Source organism: Anastrepha ludens, chromosome 6 (assembly GCF_028408465.1).
Source record: "Anastrepha ludens isolate Willacy chromosome 6, idAnaLude1.1, whole genome shotgun sequence".
Classification (NCBI taxonomy): Eukaryota; Metazoa; Arthropoda; class Insecta; order Diptera; family Tephritidae; genus Anastrepha; species Anastrepha ludens.
Window position 1 is genome coordinate 125,236,808 of NC_071502.1, and position 26,266 is coordinate 125,263,073.

General features: G+C 35.9%; 1 protein-coding gene across 1 annotated transcript in view; it reads right to left on the minus strand.

Moving 5' to 3' along the window:
* Positions 1-18,910, minus strand: part of LOC128865662 (tyrosine-protein kinase-like otk) — a 45,807-nt gene extending 26,897 nt beyond the window's left edge. Inside the window, exons 1-3 of the mRNA XM_054105900.1 lie at positions 17,324-18,910; positions 1,482-1,613; positions 1,255-1,416 (exon numbers count right to left, since the gene is read on the minus strand). Of these exons, the coding sequence (XP_053961875.1) occupies positions 1,255-1,416; positions 1,482-1,613; positions 17,324-17,387 (358 nt within the window). The 5' untranslated portion in view covers positions 17,388-18,910. The remainder of the gene's footprint in view (positions 1-1,254; positions 1,417-1,481; positions 1,614-17,323) is intronic.
* Between the last annotated feature and the right edge of the window lie 7,356 nt (positions 18,911-26,266).

The following is a 26,266-nucleotide window of genomic DNA, read 5'->3' on the forward strand; positions in this document are numbered from 1 at the left end:
ATTTGATACTGCTTTCCAAAGTCAAGTTTTCGTGCCTCACTTTGTAAAACAATAATTGAAGCACCTGTTTCATTGATGGCAACTTGGCCCCCAAGAAATATTTTTTGCTCACATTCACCCACAAGAAATATTTTTTGCTCAGAACGTAATCTTTTTTCCGGAATGCCTGATAATGATTTTGAACTCATTTTTTCACTAACTAATTACTTTTGTACTATTAAACGCATAAGACAACTGAAACTGAATAAAAATGCAATGTCAAAGCCTACTAATTCAAATGTCGAGTAAAAATTCAAAACTTTTAGCGTATTCAGCGAACACAACAGTTGATGAATTGTTTAGTGATCACCAAAGTGTTGATTATGAAAAAAATTTTAATTTTTATTATTATAGTGAAGAGTGAAAAATAATTTAAAAAGTACCTTTGCATAAAATTTAAAAATAATTATTTCATTTAGCAGCTGGCTCAACACACCGTTCATAAAACACAATTTCTTTTACTCAACTGACATTGACATATTTTAAACGTATCATTAATCAGTTATGTGTGCAGAAAGCGCCTTTTGTCAGGTGGCTTTGGCGATATAAATTGGGCCATTCCGCAATAAAGTAAACAAGATCATTAATTAAAATCGCATCACATCAATAAATATAAGATTCGAACAAAAAAATTGGAAAAGAAAAAAAATTAGTAAAAATTGGGATTTTTTCAAATTTTCCATACTTGGGGATCAAATGGGCACGGTTAGGCATCATCGGATCGGGCTGAAAAAATATACCGTTCCTTATTGCACCTAACCTCATGTTTTACGACCCGAAAACTTTTGGATTTTCAATTTTTATTTTTCTCCATACAAGCTGCGGCCAGTCTAATGTACAGCTCCATAACAAAAACCCTATGAATCCAATTTTAAAATCTTACACAAAAAATAGAAGAATTCAACCAACTTTCATCTCCAATCCAGTTTTTAATTATAATTTCTAGAAAGATTTTCGGAATGCAGTTTAAACTGCTAAAAAATCAATTTGAATTTTTAAAATTTTTTTAATAGCTGGTAGAAGTGACCAGGTATAAAATGAAAGCAAATACAAATACCACAAATCCAAAGAAACTAATAGCTAACCGAGAACCTCATTGAGTCAGGGTCTTCAGTTTGGTGTATATTGGTTCTCATTGCAGTGATACGATTTTTACCAGAGGTCTTATTTCGTTTTGAAGTAAATTAGTTCACAATTCTAACAAATTCCACTTACAAATGATATTGAGCCTTGCCGGAGGTGATGCTTGACGTGCTCCACTTGTCGCACTCGTCGCTATACAAACGTAATCACCAATGTCAGTGTCACGTTGCGCTGTCTCAATATGAAGATTCGATTTAAATTGTCGCACACGTGTCGAATTTTCTACGGGTACATCTGAAAGCGTAAATATGAGTGTTAAATTTTTTTTAAATAAAATTTTATATTATAATTGCACTTACTGTTGTGCAGCCAAGTGTAGTGGAGTTCATCGACGGATGTCGCGAGACAATTAAACACAACGGGATCGCCTTCAACGACTGTTTGACTTTGTGGCGTGGTAATGAAACGCGATGAATCTGCCTCGGAAGACGCTGCAAAAAGTAAAAAAAATTGGCTACATAAATATTTTTTTTTTATTTACAAAAAAAAAAAAAATAGAATAACGATGGCAACTAAAACGGTCTATTCCACTGCTAGCTTGGACTAAAAACGTATGGATACAATATTAAAAAAAGTAGATATCCTTTAATGATGTTTTCGTTTCAGGGAAGTTTTAAAACTCATTTAAAGCTCAACAACGCGCAAGCACTTGTATTTGCAGCCAGTCAACAATATGGAACAAATAATCAACCTTTCTGCTGCAATAGCAGGGGCAAGATATTTCTAACAAAAACCAACAAAAACAAAAGCAAAAACAAAGTCACTCAACAACAAGACACAAGAATAAACCAACTCTGGTTGCAGGCAAATTGCAGAACAATGACAAGAACAACAACAACAAGAAAGAGGATAGCGTCTGCAGTCAGACAAATAAAAATGGCAGACAGACAGCCAGGCATGTGCAGCGGAAGGAGAGCAAGTGCACCGGCAGACACCACAGCAACAAACACGCTTACAAATGCATGAAATATGGAGGTATACTTATGTTTGTATGTATGTATACATATCTATGTACACATGTGTGTATACATGTGCATATGTATGTCTGCATACTCTTATGATTGCAAATGTTTGTACACGTGTGTGTGTGTGTGTGTGTGTGTGTGAGGAAGGCATTTGCTGGAGGTCGTCGCCATCCATTAATGGTTGGAAAAACTTTGTTCAGTGGTAATGGCTAACACACACAGTCGCCGGTTGTGTGACTTTTGCTGATATTGTTTTTGTAATTGGTTCACGTTTTAGGAGGACTTTTTCACGCTTTTTCGATCCTTTCTATATTGTGTCATGAAGCCATAAAGGCAGCAGCTCAACCATTGCTACTTCCAGTGACAACTGAGGCTTCGTTATTTTTGCGATTGTCTGCACATGCAAACACATTCATAAGCTTACATGTATTTATAAACATATATGTACATATGTATTTCCATTGTGCACTCTTTCGAGTGCATTGATGCTATTGCGGCAATAAATAGTTCTCTGTTTATATTATTTGGCATGTCTTCCTATTGTTGTCACATTTAAGGTAATATTGTTTTTGTTTGCTTCAATTCGTATTTGCGCTGAGTGTGAAATAATATTTATTAAAAGTACATACATATATTAATTTATTTGATTAGTGCCCGGTTTCACCAGTCATTTTTTAATTGATCAGTCTGTTAAAATTTAAAATAACAGAGTAGTACAACATTCAATTCAAATTCTTAGCCATAAAGTCGATCACAATGATTATCCTGTAAGATAATGCGTCGCTTGATTCAATATCCGTGAGTTATTATAAAAAATCTGGCCTTTTTGTCGAATATTCTTTCTCAAACGTTGCATATTGCCCAGATAATAATCTTTATTTACACCGACAATATCTTTGAATGGAGTTGGCTGTTTGTGCATCTATCCCGAGAAAGTACTGAAAGCTCGAAACACATTCAGCCACAAGTACTTTCAGGTAATATCCTCTTAACATCATTATTTTAGGTCACCCCACAAAAATGCCTAACACCTTAAAATTACAGCTCTGGTGGCTGACTATTATTGCAATTGCCAGCATATTGCGAATATCAATAACATCAATATCAATAACCAAATATTTAGAAGTTGTGCTCAAAATGGCACTCGCCTCGAATGCCCACTTAAATAGTGGTATGAATAAGGCGAGGGAACTTTCCTAACCTTCTTACGGTCTTTGGGAAAACAGAGGCCACACTGTTGTAAAAATAAACCAGTAGTCACCCAAGCAGCCCAAGTACAAAATTTAGTAAAATACATTTGGAGTGGTGTGCATCTAAATAGGAGGAGCAAGGAAACCCTTATCTTTTGAGGGTACTAAATATGTACCTCTGACTTAAGAATCGAGAATATGAAGGTATTAATGAAATTTTTAAGTAAGCCCATATTGCAAAAGAGTGATGCAATATATCTAAACTCAAGATCTCAAACAAGATTTAGCTATCTATGTATTGCGGATCGAGTTCTCTGAAGGACAGTAAATTAGAGTGATGCTTTAATTGCCTAAATGAGCTGGAAATCAAGAATACAGCCTTATTTGGCTGGATAACATGGCATGGACCCTATGAGAACAACAAACAGGTGAACTATCTGAGCAATTATGACGCTGATTTGTAAGCGGTTGAAAATCACGTTGAATTTTAATAATACAAAATAGAAATATTTTTGGAATTAAATTGTTTTCGTTCTAATCTGGTAGTTAATTTTATGGCATTTATTTTGTGATATGTGGATAACATATTCCGCATGCGTATGCCGTGGCGACGAGTTAATACTCCATTCGATCAGCCCAATTTTTGACTACTTTTTCCAAAAAATTTAGATAGTAAATCTAAATAAGCCTAATCTGAAAAAAATGCGACACAAATGATGGTCATTTGGTTTCAATTCTTGCACGAGCAGGCAAACCTTCGATTGTGTTTCTCTCATGGAAAAGCTCCTCATAAAAATCATTTGCCGTTCGGAGACTTAAAGCTGTAGGTCCTTCCATTTGTGAAACAACATCAAGCCGCACACCACAAATAGGAGGAGGAGCACGGCTAAACATCTGACAGAAGTGTACGCGCCAATTTTTGAAGTGAAACTTCTTTAGGCGCGTCGGGGGCCCCAAGGCAGATTGAAAATAGGCGAGTGAAACGGTAAGTTCGGAACGTTACCGAAATCCGTCAAATGGGCGGGGCCAAGGAGCAGCTGCTCCTTCCCACTCTCGCCTATTCGCTCTCTCTGTCGCTCTCTCGCATCGCAAGCGCTGAACGATGTGAGGGAGGCAACCGACAATCGACAACCGACAACGGGTATTATAGATAGCCATAGCCCGTGCAAATGAGTGCTGTGTGTGAGTATCAGATAAAGCGCCGATTGAATGTGTGTAAGCGGGAAAGCAATAAGAAACTGCTGTGAAGTAAATAGATGGTAGGTATGGAGGAGACGAAGCGATACAATGAGTGCGTTTGCCAAACGAGTGACGATAGTTGAAGTAGAAGGTTGTAAAATGACATTTCAACCGTTTCGGTGATCAAAGCAAATTGATTAACGCGCCAAAAGTAGGCAAAAAATACCATTGGAAGTGCAAAGAAATGTCAGCGTCAAGTGCAACACTGCACCCAAGTGTCAAATTTGAAGCTAATAAGGACAAAAATAAATAGTACAAATTTATGTGGAGTGATATAGAAAAAAAAATATGAAAACCTGAATTTAACACGAGAGAGGGGGGAGAGATCTAAACCGGGGCTCCCATGCATGGAACAACCAACTTAGAAGTTTCACTTCTACCGTGCGTGAGTCTGACAGACCCTAGTTTTTTTGAAGTGAAAACTTCTTTAGAATCGTTGGGAGTGATTTGAGAAAAAGTGAAACGAAAAAGCGACACCAAAAAGAAGAAGAAAAAAGATATACGTATATATATGTATGTATAGAAAATGCTTCATTACCAGGCACACAGAAGGATGGCATAAGCAAATTTAAATTTGTGAATTTATATATGTATGTATATATGCGGATATATGTATATATGTTGTGTGTATGTACATATGTGCCTCGCCACAGCAAAACATACGGTAAAATTTCTCAAGAAATCCAGCGCGCATTCATAGGCACAGCGCACATTCATAGGCACAGCATTGCATGTACAAATTTAAATTTGTGAATTTATATATGTATGTATATATGCGGATATATGTATATAATATATGTTGTGTGTATGTACATATGTGCCTCGCCACTGCAAAACATACGGTAAAATTTCTCAAGAAATCCAGCGCGCATTCATAGGCACAGCATTGCATGTACAGTAGGGCGGGTCGATTTAAAAATCGCTCATTGCTCTATGAAAATCGTATTATAGGGATCAAAATAAGAAACTTTGCCGAAGGAACCATACCTCTAAAACGAATTCTGATGTCCCCCAATTTCAAAATATCACCATTTTTGGCCTTTACATGAAAAAATCAGCTAAATGGCTATGTTTTTTTCTTTATTGAAGTGAAAACTTCTTTAGAATCGTTGGGAGTGATTTGAGACTCGATGAAACGAAAAAGCGACACTACGAAGCGTTATATGTTGATATACGTATATGTGTGTGGCTGCGTACTGCTGAGCCACGCTAGTATAGTGAGTATTGTAGTATGTATACTACACTGCCTATTACTTGCTTTGGTGTTTAGTTCAAGCGTCATAAGTATGTATGTTTGTATGTATGCTAATACGTATGTGTGCGCACCTGCGTATTACGGAGCCACGGTGAGCGAGAAGGCATTATGTATACCTATACTACACTACCTAATACAGGTATCCCTCGTATAACGCGATAGTTACGTTCCAGAAGAATTGCGCGTTATGTAATTCCGCGTTATCTAAAACATAGTTTTCATATAAATTTGGGGGTTATGTTCCAATAGGTTTTTTTTTAAATAAAATACATATAAAATAACAGATGCACATATATTTCAACTCAATACTAAAGTTCAGACTTTCTTATACAATTAAAAACACAAAACAAAAAATTTAAAAACAAATTAAAGGTTTATTAAAAATGTTATTGTTATTCTTCAAACTTCATATGGTAATTAATCTGTTTCAATGTCTTCAAAGATCTTTGCACGTGGGCGTTTTGGAGGAACAATAGCCTCATCAGAAGATATTTCTTGAACATAGTTTTCGCTATTGGATAAGAAACTATTGTGGGACCTTGTGGTTCTTCTACTGGTTTTATAATTGCAAAATCTGTTATCAGTTTTTGGTGGGTGGTTTTTTTAAGCTCCTTTTCAATTTCATAATAAGGTGCTAGATTAATATCTATTCTATCTATCTAAGGCAAAAAAGGGTAATTCCCGGTTCACATTAAAAATACATTACATATTATAAATACGTGGTACGCAAATTAGTGTTACCAGATTTTATAATTATGTATTTTCCCCTTCGCGTTATATACGCCTAAATTTCGCGTTGTACTGAAACCTAATTTTTCCAAATCGCGTTATATCGAAACCGCGTTGTATAAGACCGCGTTATACAAGGGATACCTGTACTTGCTTAGACCAAGCGTCCTACGAATGTTTGTGTGTATGTTAGTACGTCTGTGTAATATACGCGTTACGACGCTCATAATAGCAACCGCGTGTGCTGTATTGCGTCCGTATTTTTATATTAGTAAATATTTTCATTTTTAAATATTTACCGCAATTGCAGGCGGTTTTGCAATATACCACAATCAAAATGACGGTGCTCGTATTGTAACTCCACAGATAGATCTGAATGCACAGCAACTAGAATCACTGTCTGTTCAGCTCACTAAAGTGGGAGAAATATGTGCATGCGAAACCAGATTGAGCAATGGCAAAACAGTTTTAATTGTGGCAATTTATATTTCACCGAATTAACTAATAAATAGCATCACGGAATTCATTCACGAAAATTTAATAATGTATACACCAGAAGTATCGCGGATACTTAGAAAAGATTACGATAAAGTTCCAATGATTTTAAATGGCGATTTTAACGTAAATTTTGCATTGGACACAGCGGTTCCTTTAATTGACTTTCTCAACATTCAATTTAAAAATGTGTAACAATCGCACTGAATCGACAACACGATCAAAAACAACAATTGTCGCGGTATTTCAAAGATATGTTGACAACATCGAAACCAAAGCATTTGTATCATATTTTAGCTATCATAAGCCACTCGTATCATTTGTTGAAATTGAAAACATTGAGGATGAATAACAATAAAATGAAGAAAATAAAATATGAACTTTATAGCAATATTATAATGAACCTATAATTACCCCGCTCCTAATGCTGCTGTCGTCTCATTCTCTCTCAGTTTGTTTTACGGAAGGTTTCACTTCTATCGCGTCTAACCGTTAGACTGGTATTTTTTTTAAGCCAGGAGCATTACGTGCAGTTTTCCGCGTAGTCGAAGGAGAAAGGCCAACAACGATAAATCGACATTTCAGCGTCTTCTTCTGTACTTCGTGAACAGTTTTATTGTTTCCCAAAGTAAATTTCCACAATTTGGAAGCGTTGTTCTGATGTTAAACAAGTCATGATGATTTTTCAAACCTTACTGAACAGAAATGTCAACTCAGTTTGGCTTTCTAAGCTGCCAAACCATAGTTATTGATGTCGATAGTTCTCATGCAGCTAAATAAACACCCGATATTTTTGTCAGATCTAAATGAGGTGGGAAGGAATACAATCACCAAGGTTGGGCGAGTTTTACTGAGTGGTTTTCGAGATATACATAAGTATTTACCCAAAAGTGTGTGTTAGACCGCCTATTTTGAAGAATATTACAATATTTGCGACGTATTTATTTTTGTGCGCTCATTATTTCTACTAAATAACAGACTTTTTTTTTTAAAACTACCGTTATATGATGATAAGTGGGCGCGGTTATTGCCCGTTTGTTCCGTTATCATCAATACCAAGCTGCATTGAAATTCATTAATTTTTGCTCGAATTATCGGACGGGCAGACGAACGGACACACATCGTTAAAGCGACCACTCTCATCATTCTGAGCATTGGGGTATATGGGTATGTCTGCATGTATATCAATATCTATCTCGATTCTTTTAAGCTGTTACATACAACCGTTATATGAACAAAATTATATTAACCTTGGGCACAAGTGCGCGTGTATAAAAATAAGGTTAGAACTGATAGAAATCAAATGGCGTGGTGTCCTTTGGACTGATATTTCTGCCAAAAGTTATTTATTCGCAGCTCATACATAGCCAACGTGTCACGGTTATATGACTTTGTCACACTTCACGACGCGAGCAATCAAAAGTACAGCGCGTACGTGCCACATGTGTATGTACTTACTACAACATATGTACATGTATGTAAAAAGGTTGAACCCCAAACGCAACAAAGCCGTGTCAAAAAAATAAAAAATCACTGAATTTTCTAAGATCGCTGAAAAAGCGACAATGACGCATACACACATATGCAAACATCCTCTGTTAGTTGGCTGTCACCGCATTGGGTACGTCATGCATAGTGAATAATCGATTTCATACTTGAAGTCATACAAACAAGCCGACAGCCGACACAGAGGCTAAACCTGACTCCACTTCATTCTATATTATAAACAATATACATATGTACTACAGTAGGTTCTGTTTTTATGCGGCTTTTTTTTATGCGGTTTTGAAATAGTGCGGGTTTTTTTTAAATTACAAAATGCATGTCGACCTATCGGGAATTGTACATATAAACAAGATTCTAAACCAGCTAAGCAAAAACTCATCACAGATTACATCAGAAATGCTAACCCTACAAGTATGGAACCGCCTGCATCACCATCCAGATCAGACGTGTACATTTCCTCAAGTGACGGAAGTGATTTTACGCCAAATCCTAAACGAATGCGCAACATGCGGGTATTGTCTGATTCTATTTCTGACGATGTAAATTTATTTTGCGATTCTGACGTTTCTTAAAAAATGATATAATTTTCAAAAATACAATATTTTGTTTATGCGATTTTATTTAATTATTTCAGATTCATGCGGTCTATGGAACGTATCTATAGTTATAATATGGGACTAGTGCCCTTTTTTATGCGATTTTATTACATTATTTCAGATTTATGCGGTTTTAGCACTTTGAAACGAATCTGTAATTTTACTATAGAACTAGTAGCTTTTTTTATGCTGTTTTTTTTATGCTGTTTCTTGCGGAACGTATCTACCGCATACAAACAGAACCTACTGTATATACATACTCACACAAGTTGTGCATATGCATGCTTGTGCGAGTATGTATTTAAGCAGTTTATAAAGAGAACCTACACCATTAATAGCGGCATTATCCTCAAAACTACGAGAAATTCATCAGAATTGCCCAATCAGATGGTAAATCGGCAGAGGGGGTTCATGTTGAAAATGAGCTTAGCCTATGACAGAGGGTTTTCTGTGTATTTGTGCGATAAAAATTCATGCATTCGTATATCTGCGAGATCACTACAGATATGGCAAATAATTTCGCAACAACGAAGAAAAGCTAAAGCGTGAACGCGGAGAGGAATGTACATATTGTTTAAGTCGAAAGCGAACAATTTTCAAAAAGCAAAAATGGATAAGGAAAACACATTATGTGGGCGGTGGTAATGGGCGTGGTAAGTTGAAATTACCACCAAAAAGCGTATGGGTGAATTGTAGGCGTAAATATTCAATGCGATCGCTGCGAAAATTGCAACTTAAGTGACCAACACTTCAGACCCTAATGGGTGCTTGTGGTCATGTTGAAGTTTTTGCGGCAACGAGTTCTTAGCAAAACAACACAAATAGTCCAACAAAACTGCCGCAGGCACCCCATAATTAGGCTAAACTGAAGCGGCGGCCAATTGGCGCACGGACGGACAAACTTGTGGATGAATGTACTTGTAGAGAGGACCGAAGGAGTCACAAGGCAATTGTTGCTGCAGTGGCGTAGCGTTGCGCATTTAATTTGACGTGCCCAAACAGACGCATAACGCCGACAAATCGACGGCACATGCACAGACACATGCAAGAGTGATTGCGATTAAAGCTATTCGTTCCTTGAATGGTTGCTGATGTCGGACGATGAATTTGCTGAGTGCGCTTTAGTGCCATGAATGCCGATGGAGCTGGAACTGCTTCGCTTTCATAAAACGCATTTTTTATTCGTTGTCGCAGTTTTTGCGGCAAGACAAAGTGAGTTTGTGTGCTGCCTTACAATTTTATGGTCCCCCTTTTTATTGGCATTCTCCCTTGTTTTATTTTATTTTCACAATCAACTGCAAAGATGTACCTGCTGTAGGATTGAGAAGTTGTTTTATGCTACATATACCCATAAACTTGGAATTTCAGCATCATGCAGAAAAAAAAGCAGTAGTGACCATAACTTTCTTATGCAACCGAAAGAGATCAGTTCGCATCAATTTCTCGTTGAAAGTATATTCGGTACGCCCATGAAGATTTGACTGCTTGGGTTTGTATCGGTATCGGTGGATGGTGGCGTATGCATTTGCCTACATCTGATTGTTGAAACTGCAACTGCATTAATGACAATCAGCACTGTTGTCCTTTGCGTTAATGTTGATTTTGTTGCCACCGCTTCGGCTGCTGAAAGCATTTTATTGTTCATCGAGATTCGCCGGAGTGATAGTGACATCGCAAACGGAGACGAAGCAATTGAATTCTCTCCATGATGAAAACATTTGTTGGGGGAAATAAGCAGATCAAAAATTGCAATAATAAATTCGAACACATTGCCTATTAAGCGTTTTGTTACCAGCAGCATACACATGCACATTATGTCTATGCATGTAGGTAGTTTGGACATGTTTTCATTTTCATTTCCATTTGGAGAAACAGCCAGACAGATTAGCTCATAATTGTTACAGATTTTTCATTTAATTTAATTCTGCTGAACTTTTAAAATTCATCTTCCTCTAGTTTTATTTTGTAATGAAAAAATGCATTCTATTGCGTTTTATGGGAAATCGTTGAAACCAGTGAATAACTACTCCTATTTATTTTTTTACATAACCAAATTTGATAGAGGCATCCTAATTTATACTTCAATTAACGCAAAAGAAAGCGGAAGCAGTTTTTTCTCTCTCATAATATGTATTTTATGCATGAGCAGCCCGAATTGGTGAAAAATGGAGTCCTGCGATTGACATAGAAGGTTTTTAGTCTGGATAATAACTACTCTGACCGCAGTCGCTCCTAAGCAGGAAATACAAACGAATTTCACATTGAGCATTCTCTGCTACTAAATGCTGAATACTGAACACTTTGTTTCTAGAAAAGAATTAAAACGCTTCCCACAAATTGGGGGAGTATACCACGCACTACTTCCTCGCTGAGAAACATTTTATTAGAGGTGGCTGAAGTTGAAAAATGCTTCAGGTAGCTAATATTTGTAGATCTCAAGGTAAAATATAGACAAAACTCTAAAAATTACAAACATTTCTGTAACATTTTTATTTAAATGACAATTGTTATGTGGAAGCGGCTTTGTCAATATGTATTTGTTACATATTTTCAAGTGTGCTTTACTTTACATTTGGCCATGTTAAATCTTGAAAGAAGTCCGAAAAGCCATTAAATAATTTTTTTGTTTTTTTTTGTAAACAGTGACGATGCAACATTGGGAGGTAGTGTGCATCGTAACTCGCAACAGAATCATCTGAAACAAAAAAATCAAAATGCATCCGTTAAAGTAAAAGTTTATCGAGGTATCCATGGGAAGACTTATTTTAGATGTTTCAAGTTTTCGTAACACTTAGATAACAAAAAACCGATTTATTTATTTATTTTCACTTAAAAAATCGGCTAATTTGTTATTGCAAAATTAAGACTGTATTTATTTTAGAGTATTTATATAAAGTATTTTAGCGTATGGTATGGACTGCTGTAGCCGAATGGGTTGGTGCGTGAAACATCAAATGGTAAAAAAAGTTTGTCAAATAGCGATCGCCCCTCGGCAGGCAATGGCGAACCTCCGAGTGTACTTTTGCAATGAAAAAGGTCTTCATACAAAAAAAAACGTCTGCCGTTTGGATACGGCTTAAAACTGCAGATCCCTCCATTTTTGGAACAACATCAGAAACAAGGAGGAGCTCGGTTAAACACCCAAAAAGGGTGTAGGTGCAAATTATATACAGATTAGTATTCAAAAAAACCAAAAAGCTATCAAGTATGCCTAGTGAATTTTGTGAAAATTTACGTGCGACATTTTTAAACGATTGATCGAATAGATTTTGAGTTACGGCGTGCACGGACTTCAAAAATAACAAGTTTCAGAAAAATGCTTTCATGTCGGGCAGGTATAGAAACCCGGCTTTGAACAACGGAGATTCAAATACTCATAACTTCGTGAATTGATGCTCCGAACATTTAGAAACAATAATCTTGAGATATCATACATTTATGTAAAAAAAGTCGAAATACTTTAACGTCTCTTAAGTGTCGCTGCATAACTGCCCAGCATAATCTGAATTAAAAATCCCTTTGGAGCGTATTAAATACTACAAAAACGATCCAAGCTACCCCTAAATTCGTTAGAAAGGACTTTTGATATTAAGACCTCTCTATTCAACGAAGAAAACGCTTCGAATAAGCCCCTTATCTTGCAAGTACTACAGGCGAAGGAGATTTCATCGAATTAAGATACTAAATATAGATTGGTAGAGTTCTGATGGTTCGCCTCATTGTTCATTACAAAATTAAATGCACCTTCCAAAAACGATTACACGCGCTCCATTGAACTGGATTGAAATTAGCTTAGGCTCAAGGATATGATGGCGATTGCGTTTGAGTTAAGGAAATGCCTTTCAGAGCTATTGAGGAAGATTAGATATGTCTGTAGCATCAATGCACATTCCAAAAATGTATATCTATTAACAAGGTGTGTGGTTTAAGAAATCTTCAAGTGGTCTAAAATATACTTACGACTATACGGATACGAAAGCTGTTGAGCAGTCACTTACACTACGGCGGTAATAAGTTTTAAGTGGGCATTGACAGTCTTTGACAAATAGAAACATCTTCAGCATGCGAGTATAAAATTAAAAGAGAGATTAAAGGACGACAAAGAAGAGTACATGTATGAAATATGAATATGTATAAGTGCATACCTATAAAGAACCAACTATGAAAATAATGCAGACAATAAGAATAATTCGTTCAACATCAAAACAAGAGAACAAAAGCCAAATCAGTAGCCATGGAAATGATTACGTTAAACTATCAGTAATGCAGCAGCACAGGAATAATACCTTAGGCGAAGCGAAGCGTAGACGAACAAAGGAATGCAGATCTTCGACAAACTATGGCACAATTTCAGACGTAGCTGCAAGTATTAATGGTACGGCACAAAAGACAACAAGTAAAGTTGGTTACGCTACCCACTTACAGAGCATATGTGCATATGTATGCATGCATGTTTGTTAAACCGAAAGGTAACACGATAAGGTTGCGCTTCGAACTAATGCTTTTAGAGTTTCTTTTTCCTGTAGGTGGCTTTAGTTCCTGGTGGCATTAGTGGCCATCTATGAATGGTATGTTCATGCGGGTGTGTATATATACAAGAACACACCACTGCTCATAAGCAAATACAAATTGAGTTAACGTGCAGTTGAATTTATACTCGTATTAATATCTACAATGAGAAATGGTACGAAGTAATTACCACATCTTAGAAGGTGGCAGTAGCACAGAATACAACGTGCAACGTGCAACATGCACTGGTACCTATTTAGTTGCACTTACTTGCATATAGTACATAGTGCTAGTACTAAAATAAGTGGCAGCCCCGCAGCTAGGAAACATGGCAGCTTTAAGACATTGAGGGCAAAGCGGACACTTTTGTACGACATGGCCCTGTACGTTGAAACTGGAATCGAAAAATTATCATGGCGCAAAGAAAGTTATACCAATTTTTTGCAAATATCAATATGCTCGCATGGTAAGGTCTAATGTGAAACCGCCCCTCTCGACGTGACGCTCAATGTGTTAAGACGTGCTTGTCTCCCAATTTATGTCAAGCGTCTTGGTTTTTCTACAAGTAGAGTAACCTACAGCTTTATGCCGTCTTAATTTTATTTTATTGATACTTTTTATTGCAGACCGACACATATTTTATATAATTCTGACTCTTCATATCTAAAGTTCTCGTAATAAGCGAACCCACAACCATTGGAAATGTAGCTGACATGCCATATTCAAGCGTACGGAACATACATAAGACGTACTTACAATACATACTATGTATACACATATACATTCATATGGTACTCAAATTCGTAGTCAACGTACATAGCAATAAAGTCAAATAAAAAATATTGTTAATATGCTCAACATACAAATTGAGTTAATTAAAAAAAACTATAAAAACTAATTTTATCTATTACCCTAGAAAATAATCCAACTGGAACGCTGATATGCGTACGTTTACCTACATGGAAATGCATGAGATCCGCAGACTATTTCCAATGACTTTTAGAATAAACGGGTTTGTCCGTGTGCTTTCAATGCGAGTATAAAATTAAAAGTTCCTCTATTCGAAGGAAGACATGTAGAATGATACGCCACAAGAATGAAGAAAATGTATTAAATTCAACACATTATGGTTGTGTGAACTATGTCTACTAATAGTAAAGCGTATATCCTGAACACAAAAAACAATATAAAACTAAATAAAGAATATTATCTTTGCAATATGTGGCCTTTGGGAGAGAAAATTCGTCGAAAAAGCCAGATTTGCCGAAAAAACTCATGGATTTTGCACCACTCGCAAGGTTTTTATTGTGAACGAATTTCTGGCTAATAACACAACAAATATCAATGCACAACCACCGACGTTCATACATTTTTCACTTCGAAGGTCCCGTTTTTCGCAGATAAAGTGTCTTTCAAAATATGCTTCCAGATGTTGTTTTAAAATAAAAATGTGATTCATTCAGGTTTCACTATTTTTATTCAAAATACGGCTCTTAACAATTATATGTGGACATTAAAATGCCCACCATAAGAACGTCTACAGGTAAAATCTGCCAAACAGTCAATTCATAAATGCCTAATTGTTGAGAACGTCGACAGAACGATGTTAATCAATACTTTGCGCTGCAGCAGCAATGTTTTCAACAGAATCAGTTTCTCGAAAGTTTTTCACCAACCTTTGAATTATCGACTCATTCGGACGATTATTTCCACCAAAAAAAAAACGAATTTTGCGTTCCACCAATTTTAAAGGTCCACCATTGTCATAATAAATTTTAATAACTTTAACTCGTTGTTCTATCGTGTAATTGCACATCGTTTACATGACAAATATCAAAGATGGCATAAGAAAAGTACCGTCTAGTAATTATTTACCACTGATATCTAGGCGTCACTTTTGAAATACCCTTTAGAAGACAAAAAAAGGGATTTGCGATGAGAACTGAAATCGATTTCGAAAAATGCGATTGACAAATGTTTTGATGTTTGGATTATACGTTGGCTTAATTTTACTCCATCGGAATGAGCCTATTTTGAAGGTGATACAATCAATTTTAAAAAGTAACAATCCTTTTTGTTTTCCGGTACTTTTTGACAAAATGTATCTTAAAGCTAATGTTTTTGAGTCATTTGTGGATTCATTAACTCAGGAAAAGATGGAAGAGGAAAAATGAAATCGCCTTAAGGTTTTAGAAATACATATTTTCAGATATCATAACTTCTATGTGGAAAAATATTATTCCGATGTCCATTTTTACCAATCAATTTTAAATTTATCAGACTATTAAAATTTAAAAGTGTAAAGTATATTTCAATACGAAAATTTGTTCAACTTTAAATTTGAACAGCCTGATTAATTTTAAAATGAAACCGGGAATGATATGTTTAAAATTTTAAGATATTCCAGAGCCGACCGCGACTAAGTTCACCAATGCTGGTGTAAATCGGAGATACAAGAGGAGATAGCGGAATGTTTTCAAAGTGGTTATTACTTAAATTTTATGAAAAAGATCACAATGTACAGTTTTACATGACTCATCTTATACGATGGTCATCTTGTCTGGCCAAATACACCCTTAATTTGTAAATTGAACTTGCTTCTGAATATACCCATGAATATACATGCAATACCAAATTAATTAAAAATATATTATTTTTCTTCAAACGTCGCGCTGACTGATAGACATTAAACGATACGTAGCAATGTACTTACTTCAATTACATATAAACCAGCCGTTTCCTTGGCAGTCACTTCTACGTTACCGGAATACGATGAATTTAAATCCGACCAAGGACTATCACTTGGGCAGCATTCTTCAAAATATATTGTTACAACAACAACCAGTAGGGAGTTAAAATTTATATATCATTTTCTTAATATCGCATCTTTCATTTGAACACACAAAAATGTTTATTTTTATCTGTCAATTAATCCGGTGTTTACAAGACATTTGAAGTTAATGTGCAAAAGTAATTTCATGAATACATTATATGGAAGAAAATGCATAAGACTCTTAGCGGAATAAATTATCAAAAAGCGATGCGAACACTTGCATTTATTGCACTGAAATTTAACGAGCTGTGAAACTGCATACCCGAATATTTCTAAAAGTTCTGATTAAGGAATAATTTTTTTTTTAGTTTTAAACTCTGCATCTTAAGATTGATAACTACAACTATATTTTTATAAAAAAAAACAGCGAAAAATATTTAACTTAAAAATCATTGTGAATATTGTAAAAATAATCACGCTCCTGCTGTTGAGCGTACATATGTATACATATAAATAGTAAACAACTTTCAAATTGTGCCACTATAATGTTTCGCTATTTATCGTAACCGAGGTATCAAAATAATAGAAAAGTTGTTTTCTAACTCCTTGGTAAAGTTTCTTATAAAATTCATCTGTAAAAATTGAAAGCTCTTTCAATAGTACGGCAGCATCAATACGTACTATACAGATTGTAGTACCAACTTGGCTTAAACACTCCACATTATTACTGTTACTTATTACTCATTGCAAAAACATAAGTTAAAGACAAAAAGGATCTAGCACAACTTTTTTTTTTTAGGTAGCCGCCCGGCGAATATCGCGAATATTCCCTATATTAAAATATTTAAATTTCCGAAGTTTCATTTTTTTTCAATAATCCTTACCTATCAGTTGGAGCACACAAACAACAGCAGCGAATAACCAATTTACAATGCAGCAATAATCCATTTCGTTTTTAGGTAATTCTTATTAAATGCAGAAAAAGCCTTTCAGCTCTTATCTTCGCTACTGCTTATTGATGATTGCGAGATGGTAATGGCAACATTGGCTGCTCAAATATACTGCGGAAATCGCGTACGATGTATAGACGGTGGTTTTAATAGTTTTTCACAGAAATTTTACACTTCGCCACCGCGCTACTACGAATGGAATGTAGGCAAACAAATGCACATACATACATGCATACGCATGAGGGGCCACGGCTGAGTAATGGATAAAAAATGCCCACCACACACTCTTCAATTCAAAATGTTCACTTCACTTTGCACATAAGCAAATATTTATTGTTTACCGACTAATATTTGTTATTCCTTAAGTCTCATGTAGGTATGCACATACATACATACACCTATGTTTTGCACTTTTCGGTTGAGTCTACGGCGAGACCGGGCAGACCGATTCGATGGCGGCCGTAAGTTTATTTAATGCCTGTATTCGAAGTTGTTGATTTAGTTGTTAGTTTCGGTTTTTTCGGCGTTGCACTTTTTAACAAGGCATCTTTTTTGTTTTTGTGTCCATGTGTATGCACTACGTACATACGAACGAGGACTTATGCACTTGTTATTGCCTCAACTTAATTGTAATTTACTCAATGCAGGCCGATGAGTGAAACCGAGTTCGGCATTAAATGCATTCGATAGTTGTGTAATTAATAAAGAGTTGTGGTTGATTCAGCAATTATAAACACATATGCACATACATACCTATGTATGTATTTTCGTAATCTTTTTATGGTTCTTGCTTTTATTATTTATCTTTGATATCGACGCACGGAATGACAAATGACAGCGTTTCCAATGATAGCGAGGTGAATGGCGACGGCTGCGGCTCTACGACAAATGTGTGATAAAAGGCGGCGTGCGGCTCGATTGATGGCACTAAAGTTTGTGTATGAGTAGAGTCATGCCACCAACAATCAGACAAACCGACATGGCCAAGATACGCGACTCAACAATCGTATTACCAGATACTGATACGTCGAAAACTAATGGAGGTGTGTGTTGGTGTGCATTACCCAAATGCAACTGCCGACATCGACTTTGTTGCGGTTGCCGGTAATTGTGCATAAGTGCATATGCTCTTTTATGCGTACATACTAGTGCGTACGTTTGTAAACGCCTAAATGTATCATGAAGAAACGCGCGGGGTGTTCAATGAACAACTACTGTGACTGCGTCAAATCGACGTGAGACAGTTCAATTACCTTTGTGTAACTTAATTAAAAATGTTTGCTCAAATAAGATGTATGGTAAATACTTAAATACACACCCAATAATTTACAATGCAAGAAATGTTTTATTTTTCGCACAAATCTTTAATTTTGTATTCAACCAATTTGTTTTTTTTTTTTTTGTGCTTTTGCATTCGTATTAGCTTTTCCTCAATATGAATCAAATGAACACTTCCCCTCTTAATTTAATTGTTTCACAAACACGCGCGTATTCTTGAACAACTTAACCGTACTCATTCAATGTTCGACAAGAACTGAAGTTGAAGAACAGGAACAGGAACGACCAACCAGCCAACCCACTCAGCATATATCCCATTGGAGTAGACCTGGCGAAAGCCGGTTGCCAATGTAGCTCTCCCATTTTCTCTATACATGTAAGGCAACGTTAAATGAATGAGAGAACAAAACAAACGCGAGGAAAACATATCAACACACACATGTACGCCTGTAAATAATCATACAAGTTCTCTACATAGAGACATTGCTGGTATATATTTAAAATAAAAACTGTTCCCGCCACTGTCGAGAGAATCACATAGTAATAGAGAAATGGATAATGGAGGTTATGTTATGGTTTCTGGCACGGGCTCCATACACCGTGAAGACAATTCTTGATGACTTACTGATTTGCCTTTTAATTTAACATTTTTATGCGCGGAACAAACTAATTTTATTCGGAAATTTACGATTGTTCAGATGAGAGAAATGAAACCTCTTACTAAATATGAAAGTGATATGGCTTTGTGCGTGATTACCATTCGGTAGGAATGAAAAATCAAATGATGGAAAAGGTCCAAAGAAAAATATATAATATAATATTTTCAAGAGGCAAGCTTTCGTATTTTGGCGAACCTGCAGCCCATGACCAAACCTCAATATTTCCACCAGCTTTGGCTATTGTTCTCTGTACATACAAAAGTATACATAGCTTATAGCTTAATTAATACAAATTTCAAACTAAACACAAAAATTAGAAGATTCCATAAAATTTCCATTACAGTTCCACGAATTTTAATACGAATTTCTAATAAAATTCTTAATTTTAGCTATAATAGGCAAGCTTGAAGTTGCTAAAAAATATGGTTGTTTTTTATAATTACTTTAGAGCTAAAAAATTATAAAAAATTAACGAAACTCAATCCCTTAGCACATCCGTCTGATTTTTGATATTACAACTTGTGTATCTTAATAGGTTTTACTTTATGGCCCATACATTCTGGCTTATCATACCTAAAAAAATGTAATATTTTATTGAAGTTTTATTAAGATGGTTACTCAAGCTACTATAACTGAAATATTTTGAATATATTGAGAAAAGCAAGCAATTTAGTGTCTTGTAGAAAAAAGTTCCAGGTCAATTTAAGTTGTTTTATCAAAAATACACAGAAATATGTAAACATAAAGGTAGTGATGCCAAACGAAAGAGTCAAATAACAATTATGTATGTAGAAGAAGACAAGTTTCGCATTATTCTCAATAGGTTCAACGAGTTCCATCTGGAGTATTTTCATGTTACTTAATTTTCTCTCCAGTAAATATTATATATTAAACTAGCAAACCCGGCCCCCTTCGCTGGGCACACTAAAATCGAATAGATATGGTTTAGAACAGAAAATATATGATTTTCATATTATTTATTTCTTTATTCTTTATTCAAGCGCTTTGGCATAAACAATATTTTTTGTTTTTCTATTTGTTTTTGAGTAAATATAAAATATAAATTGAAAATCAGGAAAAAAGAAGATTGTTTTTAAATTTCAAATCATCGCATATGAATAAACAATCGTCTTTTTTCCTGATCATCCATGAATTTTTCGTTTCAATTTATATGTTTTATTAAGCATTGGGGCTTTTTTAACCATTATCCATTTATATTTTTCAAAAAAAAAAAAAACGAAAAAAAATTTTTTTTCCACGAACACATAATTTCATTCGGATTTCACATTAAATTCTCAAATTTCGTAAGAAATTATTCACTGTTCCAAAATCCACTCCAAAAAAATTCACAAACAATTTTTACATGTTGCACTTACGTTTTTTCCTTATGGCATCCAAATCAGAAAGAAATATTGACACATTGTAACTCACACTGTCAATTTGACAGTTCAGTTCCGCCCCAAGCGTTAAAAAAGTAAGCGACATTATGGCTGGTTCAAAAGAACGCTGTACCCGTTGCCACTGCTCCGAATTACAACCAAACTTTACGAAACCCATTTTCAATACTTACTTAACAATGTGCGTAAGTTTGGTTTAATTCGGTGCAAAGACACGGCGGGTCCACGTTTTGGCATATATTTCGAGACCCTAGACATCAATAGGTATGAAAATTACCCCGTATTAAAGCACTTATCAACAGCTTTCATTTGATACCCATATTGTACATACACGTCCGAAGGTTACCCGGGTCCACGTTTTGGTCTCTATCTCGAGACCCTTGTCACGGAGCGGATGGAAATACTCTGAACTAAAGCATTCACCAACAGCTTCCATTTGTCCACGTTTTGACCTATATCTCGAGACCCTATCTACCAATAGGTATCCAAACTATACGGAAACCATCTTCAATACCTCCTTAACAATGTGTGTAAGTTTGGTTTAATTCGGTGCAAAGACACGGCGGGTCCACGTTTTGGCATATATTTCCAGACCCTAGTCATCAATAGGTATGTAAATTACCCTGTATTAAAGCACTTATCAACAACTTTCATTTGATATCCATATTGTACAAACACATTCTAGGGTCCACGTTTTGGTTTCTATCTCGAGACCCTAGTCACGGAGCGGATGGAAATACTCTGAACTAAAGCATTCACCAACAGCTTCCATTTGATACCCATATTGTACATACACAACCAAAGGTTACCCGGGTCCACGTTTTGACCTATATCTCGAGACCCCAGTCACGGAGCGGCATGAAAAATACTCTGTACTAAAGCATTCACCAACAGCTTCAATTTGATATCGATATTGTACAAACACATTCTAGGGTCCACGTTTTGGTCTCTATCTCGAGACCCTAGTCACGGAGCAGCTTGAAAAATACTCTGGACTAAAGCATTCACCAACAGCTTCCATTTGATACCCATATTGTACATACACATCCGAAGGTTACCCGGGTCCACGTTTTGACCTATATCTCGAGCCCTATTTCCAAAATAAAATATAATCCATGTTACTCGTGGATGATGTAGCTTTCGAATGGTGAAAGAATTTTTAAAATCGGTCCAGTAGTTTTTGAGCCTATTCATTACAAACAAACAAACAAACAAACAAAGTTTTCCTCTTTATAATATTAGTATAGATAATAATTAAAAAAAACGGATGTAGGGTATTTCTACCTGAAACACATATGGTCCATGAGCGTAGAGGGACATTTTTGCTTCTGCACGTTCATGAAACACATGTGGTTTATATACCCCCTGACGCACATATGGCTCAGGAACGTATCAGTGCTTATCAGGCGCACGTTTCCTGAACCATATGTGGCTCAGCAGACAGGGAACGTGTTAATTATGTGGGAATTACTAATATAGAACGTGAAAATAGCGTTTTATTTCGCTGTAAAATTGTATGTGCATATAATTAAATGGAATTCAGTACATACATAGATACATATGTACATACGTCCGAAATGAAATAATGCGAGCGATTCGTAAATACATACATACATACGTCACCATACGATGTAATTCAACATTAATGAGGTGTGGTGAGATTATCGCTTAACGCCTGTTGCTTCATTCGGTTGACAGCGAACAAACACACAAACAGCTTTTTTTGGAAAAAGAGCTGCTTTTGTTTAAACAATTTTGGTTAAATAACAAATATATCAATTTTTTTTTTTATGCAGAACGAAAGTAAATATTTCAAAGTTAAACTCTAAGAAAGTTTCATTTTAATTGGTTGATTCGTTTATGATTTATGGCCGTGAAAACAAAAAAATTATGTTTTTTTGCCACATTTTGACCGATTGCCACGCCCCCTTTATATATTTCTTCACATTATATAGATATAAACCTTCCTCTTCAATCAATCTATCTTTAAAAAAAAACCGCATCAAAATCCGTTGCGTAGTTTTAAAGATTTAAGCGTATACGGGGACATAGGGGCAGAAAAAGCGACTTTGTTTTATAATATGTAGTGATAAACCTTCCTCTTCAATCAATCTATCTTTAAAAAAAAAACCGCATCAAAATCCGTTGCGTAGTTTTAAAGATTTAAGCGTATACGGGGACATAGGGACAGAAAAAGCGACTTTGTTTTATAATATGTAGTGATTACTCTCAGCAGAAGAAGGGCAAAGGGATTTTGGAATCTTATTTTTTTTTTTATAAAGCATTGATAATAATCACAATAAAACCAACGAGGATGTCAGGACGAATTATATATCCATATACATCTAATAAATGATCTGCCTCTAATCTATAGCAGTTCATTAATATGAGCTCATAACGAGACAATTAGCTAAAAAAATTAAAAATTTGCAAGGAAATTATTAGAAAATTGTAGTATAAAGTCATACATATGTATGTACGTATTTATATTTATTTAAAACAACGCCTTAAATTAATGGAAACTGCATGCCAGCAGTCATAAGTGATTATATACAACAAATGTCTGTACGTAAGTATTGTTGTTCGTAAACAAGTTCAAAGTAAAATTCTCCATTGACATACGATGCAGAATATTAAAGAGTTGCTGCTTATTTTCCGATTCCTCGTACACACAAACGAAATCAAATGAAGACGTCACACCTTGATCTTAGCGATCGCTTTGAACTACCAGCCTTTAAAAGCATAGCAAAAAAATGTGTTTACTTTCAAACATAAACTGCAGAGCCCCCTTCGACACCTATCGGCATTCAAGAGTACATACATACATATGTACATACGCGTACATAGTAGTAAAGTATGTGAATGTGGATATTGTCGTATCACAAGTGCTAAACTTTTTAATGCCTTATTAATGCGGCTACAAAAAGTAATGAAATCAACCGCCTCCAGTTTGATCGTATTTTTATTGCAGTTTTATAAAAGAGCGCCTTTGCTCTCCTGCAGCATCTACTACTCCGCAACGATATTTTAAACACAAAATTCTTTGTGGCGTTTTTTATTGGAAATTTCGCCTTTTTTGTTGGCAGCATACATACATACGTACCACACTACCAACCATTTGAGCGATCTACACGAATTTTACAAGCGCGCGCCGTCAACTTGTTTACTCGGAGCACTCGATGCTGTTAAAGCAATGCTTCCGTTGTTCTGCCGCAGCTGCTGATGATGTCGAGTAGTTCTTTTGATGTTATGCAGCAATGCAACTCACATTTTATTTTTATTTGTGTGTTTATTACTTTCTTTTATGGCAGCTGCCGAAGAATGAAATCAGCGTAACACAGAGGCCGTCAAATTTGAGAACGATCCTCGACGCCTCCAATCGGCCTTCGAAATGTTGCTGAAAGTTTGGCAGTGGAAGAAAATTCAAAGAAATTTAACTTTTATTTTGTTTAGTCTAGAGGTATGGAATAATTATGTACATATGTATACATATGTACATAAGAAAACGCTAAAAAGTTCAACTCCTTAACCTACGATTTAGATTCGAAGATGTTGGGCCGAAATCGTATACAGCTCGCGCAGTTTTTTTAAATCATCTAGTTTAATCCACACCATGGCACATGTAATACTCACTTCTGGCCTGATCACCGTATGCGGGATATGCCTGTAATATTTACGTTTGACCCAATCATCGTACGCGGGCTATGCCCGTTAACGAACTAAAAATATTTAATAAAGGAGGTCTACATAATTGATTAGATTTGGCTGGAACTTAATTTTTTTAACTTTATTTTAACATTTTGTAAATGCATATTTACATTTTTAAATTCCTGCGCTTGAGAGGCTTATTTATATATGTATGTACATACATACATTCATATGCACAAAGCTAGTTATGTACATATGTACTATATGCATATACATATACATACATATAAGCATACCACTCTACTCCTAAAATACAAATCACTATATTCGTATCATTTAATCAACAATTTTATGTAGACGAAACCATAAACTTTTTGAGCAATTTTCCTTAGAATTCAAGCTTAATTAACATCCCACACGAGGACGGCATGCAGAGCACACAGGGTGTCGAAGATCGTAAAATTCCGCAGTAGCGCACAAAAGTTCATTCCACTTTTCATTAGCAAATTTCAGCAACTGAAAGCAACTTTTCAGGCGTCAATTTAAAAATTTACGACTTTTTTATTACACTTTTCCATGAACGTTTTGTGTTGCAAGCGCCTGATAACAACGCCTTTGCACATACAATGACAATGAAAGTGAAAAGGACGACTTCCACAGGACTTCGTGACAGGACACGGTTGTCCTGTTGACTCATAAAGTAACTGAAAGCCTTGCATACGCATAATACTGTATTAAAGGGCTGCGTTTCTGAGGGTATGGCGGAGAAGGGAGTTAAGCTGGGTGATAAAATGGTGTATGCTTTTTAAAAGTAGTAAACTTGAGAGTGGAAAGATATGCAGTGGTGTGGGAGCAAAGTAAAAAATTTATACGTTTTGGCTTAGGCGATTTGCTGTGCATTTGCCAAGGTGTGAAGCACACTCCACATCATGGCACGGCCGCTTTAGGAGCGGGTTTTTATGACGAACTTGTGCAAACGCTATTACGCGCACTGCTATGATTGCGTATGTTGTTTTTGTTATACTTAAGTTTAATCCAGGCGATTGCAGTCAGCGCCACCAATGATCATTACTCATAATAGCCAATAATGATGTTCATAGTTATGAGCAGAATGACGAGCCGATGGCTGCTCGCTGTTTTACGACCGTACATTCAACCGACCCAACGGTCGATTGCGCTGCAGCACCGCTGCGCTGTGTAATTCGGAGTTCATAGTTTTTGTACACTCTTCAGTCCTGCAGTACTCATCACCATAGTGTGGCATGGCAACATATCCTTGCCATTGGCATAGATATGAAGAGTAGCAACAACCGAATATCTTCCAACCGCACCGTAAGTTTAACTGCTCCCAGACTAATGTAGAGCTGTACTTCTTGAAACCCTTCTGCAACCATATTGTAGAAGTCTTTTAACGCTAACTTCCACACTCGTACAGTGCCATTAAGAATGCGTAAGCAAAACCACAGTTGAACAACATCAACTGTTGGGATCATTTCGACAACATCGATATACCTCTTGTTGAGTTCACTTCAACAACATCGATATATCTTTTTTCATCGCTATACATATTTGCATTATCATTATTCATTATTATTCTCTTAACGTATCGTTCGTCAGTCAACTCGGATATCAACTCTCTATCTAAATAAATGATTGCATTAAATAAATTTTAGTTTTTCAACGGAGAAAAAACCGCCGCAAAATTTTTGGTCCTTCGAGCCGGATTACCGCGATAATTTAATTGCATATAGTCTACACCGCGTTATATTAACATAACCTATTTTACCGCACCCGCAAAATGTCCGCATTCGTAAAAACACGTGATTCCGCGATAAATGCTATAAAAAGGTACATGACCAAGAGCAACGACGAAGCATTTGTTTTAGATTTAGAAA